The sequence below is a fragment of the Microcebus murinus genome, chromosome 24 (genome assembly GCF_040939455.1).
Source record: "Microcebus murinus isolate Inina chromosome 24, M.murinus_Inina_mat1.0, whole genome shotgun sequence".
In the NCBI taxonomy this organism is placed as follows: domain Eukaryota; kingdom Metazoa; phylum Chordata; class Mammalia; order Primates; family Cheirogaleidae; genus Microcebus; species Microcebus murinus.
In genome coordinates this window covers 10,409,605-10,422,412 of record NC_134127.1, presented here as the reverse complement: position 1 = coordinate 10,422,412, position 12,808 = coordinate 10,409,605, and the positions used below count along the sequence as shown (strand labels likewise).

Genomic DNA, 12,808 nt, shown 5'->3' with positions numbered 1-12,808 from the left:
TAACAAGTAACAAAATTAACTCAAGGTACCGAAAATCTGAATAGATCTATAAGAAGAAATTCCTAGAAAGAGCTTTCCACAAAGGAAAGCTCAGATCCAACTGGCTTGGCTGGCAAATTCCACCAAACACTTTTAAAAGTAACAGCACACCTTAACAAAATCTTCCAGAAAATAGAGGAAAAGGAAACACTTCACAAATCATTTCAGGAAGCAAGAAATACCCTGATAGGCATCACAAGAAAATAAGACTGTGTCCCTCATGAATACAGACACAAAAATCCTGGACAAAATAATAGCAAATAGAATACTACAACAAATGAAAAAGATTATATACACCATGACCTACTAGGATTTATTCCATGAATAAATACAAAGTTGGTTTAACATCTGAAAAGTCAATTAATGTTAATATGCCATATTAATAGAAGGACAAGAACAGGCCGGGGGTGGTGGCTCACACCTGTAATCCTAGCACTCTGGGAGGCCGAGGCGGGAGGACTGCTCAAGGTCAGGAGTTCAAAATCAGCCTGAGCAAGAGCGAGACCCCGTTTCTACTATAAATAGAAAGAAATTAATTGGCCAACTAATATATATAGAAAAAAATAGCTGGGCATGGTGGCGCATGCCTGTAGTCCCAGCTACTGGGGAGGCTGAGGCAGCAGGATCGCGTGAGCCCAGGAGTTTGAGGTTGCTGTGAGCTAGGCTGACGCTATGGCACTCACTCTAGCCTGGGCAACAAAGTGAGACTCTGCCTCAAAAGAAAAAAAACAAAAAACAAAAATAACTCTGAACAAACTATAAGTAGAGGGGAACTTTTCAACCTGATAAAGGGCATCTGCAGTAACATCATATACAACAGACTGACTGCTTTTCCCGCAAGATCATGAACAGGCAAAGATGTCTACTCTCATTACTTCTATTCAACATCATACCAGCCAGTCCAGATAGGCAAGAAAAAGAAATAAAAGGTGTGCATACTGGAAAGGTAGAAATAAAGCTTTTCACTCACAGATGACATAATCTTGATGCAGAAAGTCCTAGGAAATACAAAAACTACTAGAAATAAAAAACGCTCTTCATGATGCAGAGCACTTTCTTTAGCAAAAAAAAAAGAAAAAAAGATAAAAAGAATTAAAAAAAAAAAAAGAAAGAAAGAAAAAACGAGTTCAGCAAGGTTGCAGAACACAAGATCAATGTAGGCTGTGAGCAGAGGCCCATGCCTATAATCCTAGCACTCTGGGAGGCTGACGCAGGTGGATTGCTCAAGGTCAGGAGTTCGAAACCAGCCTGAGCTAGACAAGACACCCATCTCTATTAAAAATAGAAACAAATTAATTGGCCAACTAAATATATATATATATATATATAAAAATTAGCCAGGCATGGTGGCACATGCCTGTAGTCCCAGCTACCTAGGAGTCTGAGGCAGGAGGATCACTTGATACCAGGAGTTTAAGGTTGCTGCGAGCTAGGCTGATGCCACCGCACTCTAGCCAGGACAACAGAGTGAGATTCTGTCTCAAAAAAAAAAAAAAAAAAAAAAAAAACAAGATCAATGTATAAAAATCTATTGTATTTCTATATACTAGCAATAAACAATCGAAAAAAAAAAAAAATCAAATTAAGAAAAGTTTCATTCATAATACATCAAAAAGAACAAAATATTTAGGAATAAAGTTAATAAATGTGAAAGTGACTCCTACATTAAAAACTCCAGCCGTGCACAGTGGCTCCTGCCTATAATCCCATCCACTCAGGAGGGTGAGGCAGGAGAATCACTTGAGGCCTAGGAGTTCAAGACCAGCCTGGGCAACACAGTGAGACACCATTTCTTAAAAAAAAAAAAGAAAAAATATGAAAAAATTAGCCAGGCTCATGGTGGCACATGGCTTTAGCTTTAGCTACTCCAGAGGCTGAGGCGGGAGAATCACTTAAGATCAAGAGTTCGAGGCTTCAGTGAGCTATGACTGTGTCACCATGATCCAGCCTGGGTTAGAGAGTGAGACCCTGTCTCTGTAAAAATAAAAAATTCAAAAGAACATCGAAAGAAATTAAAAATGCAAATAAATGGAAAAATATCTATTTTCACTGACTAGAAGAATTAAGATTGTTAAGATGGCAATTTTCCCCCAAATTAACTTACAGATTCAATCCAATCCCTATCAAAACTGCAGCAGGCTTTTTTTTTTTTTTAACAGATAATGAGTGACAAACTGATCCTAAAATTTATATGGAAATGCAAAGGATTCAGAAAAACCAAAATAATCTTGAAAAAAAAGAACTGAAGCACTCACACTTCTCAATCTCAAAACTTAACTACAATGCCACAGCAATCAAGAGAGTATGGTACTGGCATAAGAATAGACATATAAGTTAATGGAACTGAACTAAGATTCTAGAAATAAACTCTTTTATTTATGGTAAATTGATATTTGACAAGGGTCAAATTTGACAAGGGATAAACATCAATTTGCCAATGCAATTCAATGGAGAAAATAGTCTTTTCAAGGAATGGTGCTGGGACAACTAAATAACCACATGCAAAAAGATGTATGTAGATCTTTATGCTAAACCATACACAAAATTCAATGTAAATATACCAGCAACCTAACTATAAGAGCTAAAATTATAACGCTCTTAGAAGAAAACATACAAGTAAATTTTCATGACCTTTAGTCAGGCAAAATGATTTCTTAGGTAAGAGACACCAAAAACACAAGTGATAAAAGAAAAAAACAAGTTAGAATTCATCAAAATTAAAAACTTTTGCTCATCAAAAGACACCATTAAGAAAATAACAAGACAGTACGAGGTTGGAGAAAGTATTTACAAATACGGATCAATCAGATCAAGGAATGTTATTTAGAATACATAAAGAATTCTTACAAATCAATATGAAGAAAATAATTCAATTCTTTAAAAAATGGGCTAATTTGAATAGACATTCACCAAGATACATGAATGGTCATTAAGTATATAAAACAACATTCAATATCATTAGTCATCAGGGAAATGCAAATGAAACCACAATGAGATACTACTTCATACCTAAGAGGACGGCTACAATCAAAAAGACAAAGCACAAGTGTTGGCAAGTATAAAAAAAAACTGAAACTCTCAAACACTGCTGGTGAAAATGTAAAACACTACAACCATTTTAGTAGTTTCTTAAAAAGTTAAACATAAATTTACCATATGACCTAGAAATTCCACTTAGGTCTCTATCCAAGAGAAGTAAAAATATATCTACACAAAGACTGGTACATGAATGTTCATAGTAACACTATTCAAAATAGCCAAAAAGTAGAAATAATCCAAATGTCCACTAATTGGTGAACAGATAAACAAATTGTAGTACATATATCCATACAATGGAATATTCTTCAGCAATCAAAGGGAATGAAGTACTGATACATGTAATATGAAACTCAAAATTCGCTAAGTGAAAAAAGCTACACACAAAATACTATTATACATTTCCATTTACATAAAATGTCCAGAAAAGACAAACAAATAGAGACACAAAATAGATTATTGATTATCTGGAGCTGGGGTGGGAATAGACACACTGGTAATGGGCACATCAGATCTTTCTGGAGTGACAGAAATGTTGTAAAATTAGACTATAGTAACAGTGACACAACTCTGTAAATTTAGACATAATCATCTAAATTTTAACTACAACATAAGATCATTAACATCTTAAGAGCTTAAATTCTCTTATCATTTCATCCCTTATAAAACAAAGTACCTAGCAATCAATATGAATGCTAAACTGAAAAATGAACTTGCCATGATTAAATGTTGCCTGAATAATAAAAAACAAACAGTCCTAACCAATTTTACTAACCAGAATTTTGTTTAGAGCCTGATGATCCTCCATGTTCTACTTTTGCTTTCTTCTTCTTGGATGATGATGATGATGATTCAGAAGATACTGAACGTTTTTCTACTACAGGGGTGGAAAGAGCTCGTTTTTTAAACAGCTCCCTTTCTCTCAACAGGCTTGGATCCATAATGCTGCAAAGAAAAACACAGTATCTTTAATATAAATTTAGGTCACTGTCTGCCAACAAGTTACTTCCCAAATGAAATCATCTTTTATTACTAGTTCTCTAGCACTTGCATTTATTCACTTTATTCATTCACCCAAAAAATACTTAATTGGTGCTTACTATGTACACTTACTATGTACACTGTGCTACTCCCTAATAAAGATAAATATAATTATTCCCTAAATCTTTAGAACTGTGCTGTACAATATAGTAGCCACTAGCCACATGTGCCTATTGAACTGCTGAAATGTGGCTAGTGAGAACTGAGACAAGGCAAGGTGCGGTGGCTCACACGTGTAATCCTAGCACTCTGGGAGGCTGAAACAGAAACACTGCTTCAGGCCAGGAGTTCAAGACCAGCCTGAGCAAGAGTGAGACCCAGTCTCTACTAAAAATAGAAAAAATTAGCCAGCCAGGTGTGGTGGTGGGTGCCTGTACTAGCTACATGGGAAGCTGAGGCAGGAGGATCCCTTGAGCCAAGGAGTTTGAGGTTGATATGAGCTAGGCTGATGTAACAGCACTCTAGCCAGGGGAACAGAGACTCTGTCTCAAAAAAAAAAGAGAGAGAGAGAGAGAGAACTGAGATGTACTCCAAGTGTAAAAATACATATCAGATTTGAAAGACTTAGTACAAAGAAAAAATTTTTAATTGCTAATGAGATTATTTTACTCTTACATGAGTTGAAGTGATAATATTTTGAGTACACGGGGTTAAATAAAATATTAAAATTAATTTCACCAATTTTTCCTTCTTAAAAAATACAGCTATTAGATAATTTTAATTACACATGGGCCTCACACTTGCAGTTCATATTGTACGCCTACTGGACAATACTGCTCTAGAAACACTGAGTATTGGGCAGAAACTGGAAAAAGGCAGATTTAGGCTCTCTGCAAAAAAAGAAAACCTCTGCCAAAAAAAATAATTTATAAGCAGTTTTTTTTTTTTTTGAGACAGAGTCTCACTTTGTTGCGCTGGCTAGAGTGAGTGCCATGGCGTCAGCCTGGCTCACAGCAACCTCAAACTCCTGGGCTCAAGCAATCCTCCTGCCTCAGCCTCTCAAGTAGCTGGGACTACAGGCATGTGTCACCATGCCCAGCTAATTTTTTATATATATATATATTAGTTGGCCAATTAATTTATTTCTATTTATAGCAGAGACGGGGTCTCGCTCTTGCCCAGGTTGCTTTCAAACTACTGAGATCAAACGATCCTCTCAGAGTGCTAGGATTACAGGCGGGAGCCACCACGCCCGGCCTGAATGAAATTTTTTTAACACTGGTGAACTCTCAATCATTAAGTAATAAAGAGGCTGTATTAATATTTGTTAGAAATGTCTACAGAAAATCCCTGATTTCATTCAATGCAATACCTATTAGAATCCCATCAGCATTCTTCACAGATATAGAAAAAATAATTTTACGCTTCGTATGGAACCAAAGACGACCCCGAATATCAAAAGCAATTCTAGGCAACAAAAACAAAATGGGAGGCATTAATATGCCAGATATCAAACTATACTACAAAGCTGTAGTAATTAAATCAATCTGGTATTGGCACAAAAATAGAAATATTGACCAGTGGAACAGATCTGAGAATCCTGATATAAAACCATCCATATATAGCCATCTAATCTTTGACAAAGCAGACAAAAAACATACGCTGGGGAAAAGAATCCCTTTTCAATAAATGGTGCTGGGAAAACTGGATAGCCACCTGTAGAAGGCTAAAGCAGGACCCACACCTTTCACCTCTCACAAAAACCAACTCACGCTGGATAACAGACTTAAACCTAAGGTATGAAACTATTAGAACTCTAGAGGAAAATGTTGGAAACACTCTCCTAGACATCGGCCTAGGCAAAGAGTTTATGAAGAAGTCCCCAAAGGCAATCACAGCAGCAACAAAAATAAATAAATGGGACATGATCAAACTACAAAGCTGGCCGGGCGCTGTGGCTTACGCCTGTAATCCTAGCTCTTGGGAGGCCGAGGCGGGCGGATTGCTCAAGGTCAGGAGTTCAAAACCAGCCTGAGCAAGAGCGAGACCCCGTCTCTACTATAAATAGAAAGAAATTAATTGGCCAACTGATATATATATAAAAAATTAGCCGGGCATGGTGGCGCATGCCTGTAGTCCCAGCTACTGGGGAGGCTGAGGCAGCAGGATCGCGTGAGCCCAGGAGTTTGAGGTTGCTGTGAGCTAGGCTGACGCCACGGCACTCACTCTAGCCTGGGCAACAAAAGCGAGACTCTGTCTCAAAAAAAAAAAAAAAAAAAAAAACTACAAAGCTGCCGCACAGCCAAAGAAATAGTCATGAAAGTAAACAGACAACCTACAGAATGGGAGAAAATTTTTGCATCCTACACATCCAATAAGGGGCTGATAACTAGAATATACTTAGAACTCATGAAAACCAGCAAGAAAAAAATCAAATAACCCTATTAAAAAGTGGGCAAAGGACTTGAACAGAAACTTTTCTAAAGAAGACAGAAGAATGGCCAACAAACATATGAAAAAATGCTCAACATCCCTAATCATCAGGGAAATGAAAATCAAAACCACAATGAGATATCACTTAACTTCAGTGAGAATGGCCTTTATCAAAAAGTCTCCAAACAATAAATGCTGGCGTGGATGCGGAGAGAGAGGAACACTCCTACACTGCTGGTGGGACTGCAAACTAGTTCAACCTCTGTGGAAAGCAATATGGAGATACCTTAAAGCAATACAAGTGAATCTACCATTTGATCCAGCAATCCCAAAAGATCCAATGACACTCTACAAAAAAGACACCTGCACTCGAATGTTTATAGCAGCACAATTCATAATTGCAAGGCTGTGGAAACAGCCCAAGTGCCCATCAACCCAAGAATGGATTAATAAAATGTGGTATATGTATACCATGGAGTACTATTCAGCTCTAAGAAACAATGGTGATATAGCACATCTTATATTTTCCTGGTTAGAGCTGGAACCCATACTACTAAGTGAAGTTTCCCAAGAATGGAAAAACAAGCACCACATATACTCACCAGCAAACTGGTATTAACTGAGCAGCACCTAAGTGGACACATAGGTACTACAGTAATAGGGTATTGGGGGGGGGCAGGTATATACATACATAATGAGTGAGATGTGCACCATCTGGGGGATGGTCATGCTGGAGACTCAGACTTGTGGGGGGAGGGGGTGAATGGGCATCTATTGAAACCTTAAAATCTGTACCCCCATAATATACTGAAATTAAAAAAAAAAAGAAAATCCCTGATTTGGAGGGAGGTAAGACGAAAAGACCCCTTTGTTGTTGGGTTGTTTTAGGTTTTTTTCCTAGTTCTAAAACTCTCTAATTCTAAGTGATTTCAGGACAATCAGGGAAGCTATCAGGCAATCAATAAGAATTTTAAGAACATTTCTCTTTTTTCTGAACTTTCCCTGGAATCCTATAGAGGGTCTAGGAAGAGTTCAAGCTGATATAAATGAGTTTGACATTGTTAAGACTCATGTTAAGTTGGGAGGAGCACAGGATAGCTCATTATGAACAACAAATGGAAAAACATCTTTAAATTGCTGTGACGCCATTATTATTGGTTTCGCGAGCCTTTATTAAATATCTTCTGTTTGTGAGGCACTGTACTCTAAGTTTTAAAAGGTTCTAATCTAGAAGATAAATTCTTGCCTGCAAGCGGCTTACATTTGAAAAAATGAAACCACTGAGCACCTTGCTTAAAACACAGTGAATACAAGTGAATTGGAGCGCTAAAAATTAACACAAAGACTACCATGTGAGTTGTATTTAACTCAGGCTCTTGTGGGCCCAGGCCCTCATGAAGCAAAACCCTACAGTTGGTTCGTGAAAATCTTACTTGTTGGTGTTCTTATTATTACAATTAATATTGACAATCTAATTCTAAAAATGTGGATTGTGTTGCACATTAACTCACACACAGAAAACAGTAAGAAATAACAAGTTAGAAAGGATCACTTTGTTTTAATAAAACACTGTGGCCCCAGGGAGAAAAAAATTTCTAGTGTGGCAATGTGCTAAAAATATAAGCATTTATAAGGAATTTATAGCATTTATAATAATCCGAGTAAACGGTTGAGGAGGGAAGAGTCACTGGACAGCAAATCAAAGACCTGCCTTCTCTTAGTTTCAATTCCTAACAGCCACGTGGCTAGGCAATCCACAAGGCCTCTCTACCTTCAATTTCATCATAAGTAAAATGAGAACACTACCAATGCTGTCTACATTTAGCCTAATTGTAAGAATAAAAATAGAAAATGTTTATGAAAGTGATTTTTTAATATTAAAGCCATACGAATATATGTTATTTCAGTATTACTATTTTGCGTTGGATCCCAAAAAACAGAATGATTATACTGAAGTAGGAGACAATCTTGAGAGGAGGCAAAGTGTGAGAACAAGAAAAAGGAGGAATTCACAAGTGAGAAGGTTGGGACAACAACCAGATTGCAAACTCCTGAAACAGGAAACATCTGTATCTAGTTCACCTTGCAAAGAAGGTCATTAATCTGGGCTTTTAATAATGACTTTAACAAAGATTTAAATAAAGCCATACAGTTCACAAAAACCTAAATGCTTACAGTATTTGAGAGCGTAGAACTCCAGGAGAGAATCGGTATTATGTCATTCCTATTTTAATGCATGAAAGTCCAAGAACTATGTTTAAGGTCACACAGCTGGAAGATCCAGGGCCAGGACCCAAATATCCTCATTCCTAAAGCAAGCGCTCCTTACACCAGACCTGGAATGCTGGTAAAGGCCTTTAAAACAAAAGCCACCTGTGTGGTACTGGACATTCAAAGGCACCTAGAGCAGAAGCCTTCACATGCTCTAACTTTTCCTCTTTCTTCAAAGACCACTCAATATTTGTATGAGTTTGACATCTCTGTACCGACCTATGCAGGAGACAAGACACATCACCAAACCCATTTTACGTTTACAAACACAAACCACCACCACATCTCAGAGAGTTGATGGGCTCTTCTGTGGATGGATACTGAGAAGCCAAAAACTAAACTGAAATCCGCTGGCTCCAAGCCCACGTTCTTTCCACCATTCCACCTTTCAAGCCTTCCACTTTGCCTGCCTCAGCCTGGGAGGTGCCACTGGCACCTAAGCACCCTGCTATGAATAGCCGGCAAGCTGAGAAGAGAGAGTGCTCATCTCTTAAATGACAGAAATGTAGAGGTGGGCGAAAAAGGGACAGCAGCGTCGTTTTGGAATACGTCTTTAGACTTTGCAAAAAAAACTACTACAACTGAAGTTTAGGAATCATTAAAAACCAGGTCTCCAAAAAGGCAGCTTGAAACCCAGTCCGTGTATGAGCATCTAAATCACAGCCTTTAGTTGGTTGGACACGGCGGTTCCCCAAACTACACACATGGCCCGCGCGGCTACTGCTAACGTAAACTTGGAGGCTAACAAGAGGCACAGCCAGCTGTCCAGCCGACTGCGAATTTTCCCTCTTTCCAACCCAAAAGTTTGCTCAATGGACCTCCGGCCTAAAGACAATACTCCCAGGGAACTGCGAGCGTACCGAAGGGATTCCCGGGGAGAACGGCAGCCCCAGCCTCCCGCGGGTGGGAGACACGCTCGTCCCCCGGGAGCAGGCGGCGCGCCTGGTCCCCAGGAACAACAGGCCGGGCTCTGCGCCCCTCGCCCAGCGGCCGCAGCCCCTACCTGAGCAAGCAGGGCAGGCGAACGTGACCCGCCGCCGCCGCCGCCGCCTCTCCGCGCCTCCGCTTCGGCCAGCCGCCCACGCCGGCGCGGCCGCCGCTTCCTGCTCCTCGTCAGCGCCCCCGCCTGCCCGCACGCACGCCCAGCGCTGACCCGCCAGGTCGGGGTCTCGCCACTGGCGGCGGCGGCGGCAGCGGCTGAGGAGGCGACTCGGCCTGGGGCTCCGCCCGCCACTTCCTGGTCGGGCGCTGGGAGCTCAGTCCCGGCAGCCACCGCGGCGCTTTCACCGCTGAGAACGCGCATGCGTCACCACTTGCCCCGCCGGCGCTACCGCGGGAGGAGCGCAGCCGGCTTAGGCGTCCCGGGATCTCCATGACAACGGGAGCGCGGCTGGGGGCGGGGCCGAGAACAGGTGGGAGGTGGCGGGTAGGGGGCGCTAAGGAAGATGGAAGACACTTTCTTATTAAGAAATTTTTTTTTTTTTTTTTTTTTTGGAGACAGTCTTGCTCTGTTGCCCGGGCTGGAGTGCCGTGGCGTCAGCCTAGCTCACAGCAACCTCAAACTCCTGGGCTCAACCGATCCTCCTGCCTCAGCCTCCCGAGTAGCTGGGACTACAGGAGCACACCACCAGCTAGCTAATTATTTCTATTTTTAGTAGAGACAGGGATCTCACTCTTGCTCTGGCTGGTCTCGAACTCCTGACCTCAAGTGTTCTCCCCGCCTCGTCCTCCCAGAATGCTAGGATTACAGATGTGAGTCACCGCCACTAAAAACATAGAAAGAATGTAGCCCAGCAAATAAAAATAGGAAAATAACAAAATTAGCTGGTCGTGGTGGCGTGCTCCTATAGTCTCAGCTACTTAGGAGGCTGAGGCAGTTGTTTAATTACATACTACTGGCTACTCTGGAAGTTACTTAACCTGTGTCTCAGTTTTCTCATCCGGGAAATGGGGGTAATAAATTGTGCTATTGGACTGTGGTGGAAATTAAATGAGATAATACAAAAAAATATTCAAAACTTGAAAATAAAGCCAAAGATGATTATTGTGTGACTTTTTAATTAGTTGCACTCTAGGGTATTTTGTTATGAACCTACATGATGGTCATCTGGACACTTTCTCTTAGGAAATATAACTTGGTTTGAATAAAAAATTGATTAATCACTTCTTGGCCTTTTGGTTAAGATAAAGTGAAGATTGATTAGGGCCCAGAAATTTTACAGCCCTGTAAAGTCAGAGATTAACTGGTAGGAAACTAAGTGTAATAGGGAGAAGGGGCAGGAATCCAGTACAAAAAAAAATAATCCCAAAGGTTAAGATTTCCCCCGTACAGGGAAGCAAACTTGGAATTCCAGCTGCTCTGGAGGCTGAGGTAGAAGGATTGCTTGAGCCCAAGAGTTGGAGGCCAGCCTGGGCAACACAGCAAGACTACCCCATCCCCCCATCCCAATCTCTAAATAAATAAATAAATATCCCTGATTGTCTAGCAGTTAGGATTGCATGTGGCAGGGGTTCAATTCTTGGTCAGGGAACCGAAAAAACAAAAACAAAAAAAGGCTTCATTGTCCTGAGAAAAATTGGTCAGTTTTGTATCAATTTAGCGGCTTTCTTTCAACATCCATTTCCCCAGTGATTATATACGTCCCGGTTTTGAGAAGTAGTTGAATCACTTCTACCCTTTCTATACTGGTGGAATCAATTCTATCATTTTGCTACCTCCCATATTATTAATAATAAGTGAGAAACTTATGTAAATGGACAGTGGCTAGAGCATATATGATCATAAAACTTTGACCCACACAAGCCAAACTGCCACCTCTACAGCCATCAGCTCAGAGTAGGATTTTCACAAGAAGGCAGCCAGCTTTTCTATGTTAGTGGTCCCTGTCCCCTTACACCAGGACCAATCAGAGAAAACCTAATATGTTCCCCAAACCAATCACGTAAGATGCTCACTTGTAGTTAGCCCACCTCCGGCTTCCTTTGCCAACAATCTCTAATCAGAACAATACCCGAAGAATCCCTCCCCACACCCACTATAAAGCTTCCCTTCTCCCTGATTGCATTTGAGTCTCGGCCCAACTCAAGTGATGCTAGCTGCCTCTCTTGCTATATAGCAAGCTCTGAATAATTTCTGTTGTCATTTGGGTGGTCTTCATTTATTCCCACTTGTGTTAAATAAACCTTCCACACGTGTGCATTATCTAGTCCCTTGAGAATTATGAATCTAACAATTAGAGAATCATGCTTTTACGGAACTCAATGTACCACGTAGAAAATGGCTCAATAAATGCTTCTAATGATTCATGTATTTCAACGTCTTGCCTCTTTTCTGCCATTTGGAATAGCTAAACCAGCGGCACTATTAGAATGTGTTATTTATAATCCAGACTCTCAAATCTCAATTGCCTCTTCTTTAGCCAGATATTAGCTGTTGTTATTAATGTCACTGAAACCCTCCTATACACACCCAGAAAACTGTGTTAAAATATATAAATGATGAGTGTCAACCAGTGGTATCTCTCCTGTCTATACTGCCTGTTGCCTGTGACTAGATCTTAACACTGACAGAAATGACTTTGTTCATTTGGAACACTTTTGGGTGACACCCTGTACCCTGAAGATACTTCTCCAGCAATGACAAAAATGGGCTCACCAGGGGACCTGTAATGAGGCCATTCTTATGTCAAGGGTACTTGCACAGGGACGTCACGCTACAAATGAACTAAAAAAAGGATTCCATTTGCTTGCTGGTAATATTGACTACAATGACCAACTCAATTGTTTGCAAACAACATCAACCCAAATTAGCTTCATTTCAGAGAGTCCAATATGTACAACTATACAAAAATGTACAGTTTTTATCCTACTTTTCAGCCTTATTCTATAATCTCAACACCTTATTCTAGAACCTGAGGCACCCTCTAGCCAAGGCTTAGGGAAGCCATAGGAAAAAAAATTCCATTCTGGGATAAGGGACATGGCTATTTATATGTTCTATAATACACACACAGTCCCTGCCACTTAAACTTTTATAATAATTAAAACC

General features: G+C 40.3%; 1 protein-coding gene across 2 annotated transcripts in view; it reads right to left on the bottom strand.

Annotated features, from left to right (window-relative positions):
* GTF2E2 (general transcription factor IIE subunit 2) overlaps positions 1-10,031 on the bottom strand; it is a 66,701-nt gene extending 56,670 nt beyond the window's left edge. Inside the window, exons 1-3 of one of the 2 annotated variants that reach the window (XM_075997328.1) lie at positions 9,976-10,020; positions 9,764-9,886; positions 3,851-4,020 (exon numbers count right to left, since the gene is read on the bottom strand). In XM_075997328.1, coding sequence (XP_075853443.1) covers positions 3,851-4,016 — 166 coding nt within the window. In that variant the 5' untranslated portion in view covers positions 4,017-4,020; positions 9,764-9,886; positions 9,976-10,020. Of the gene's footprint in view, positions 1-3,850; positions 4,021-9,763 lie in introns of both variants that reach the window. The other variant, XM_075997327.1, reaches the window with a different exon arrangement.
* Positions 10,032-12,808: the final 2,777 nt, after the last annotated feature.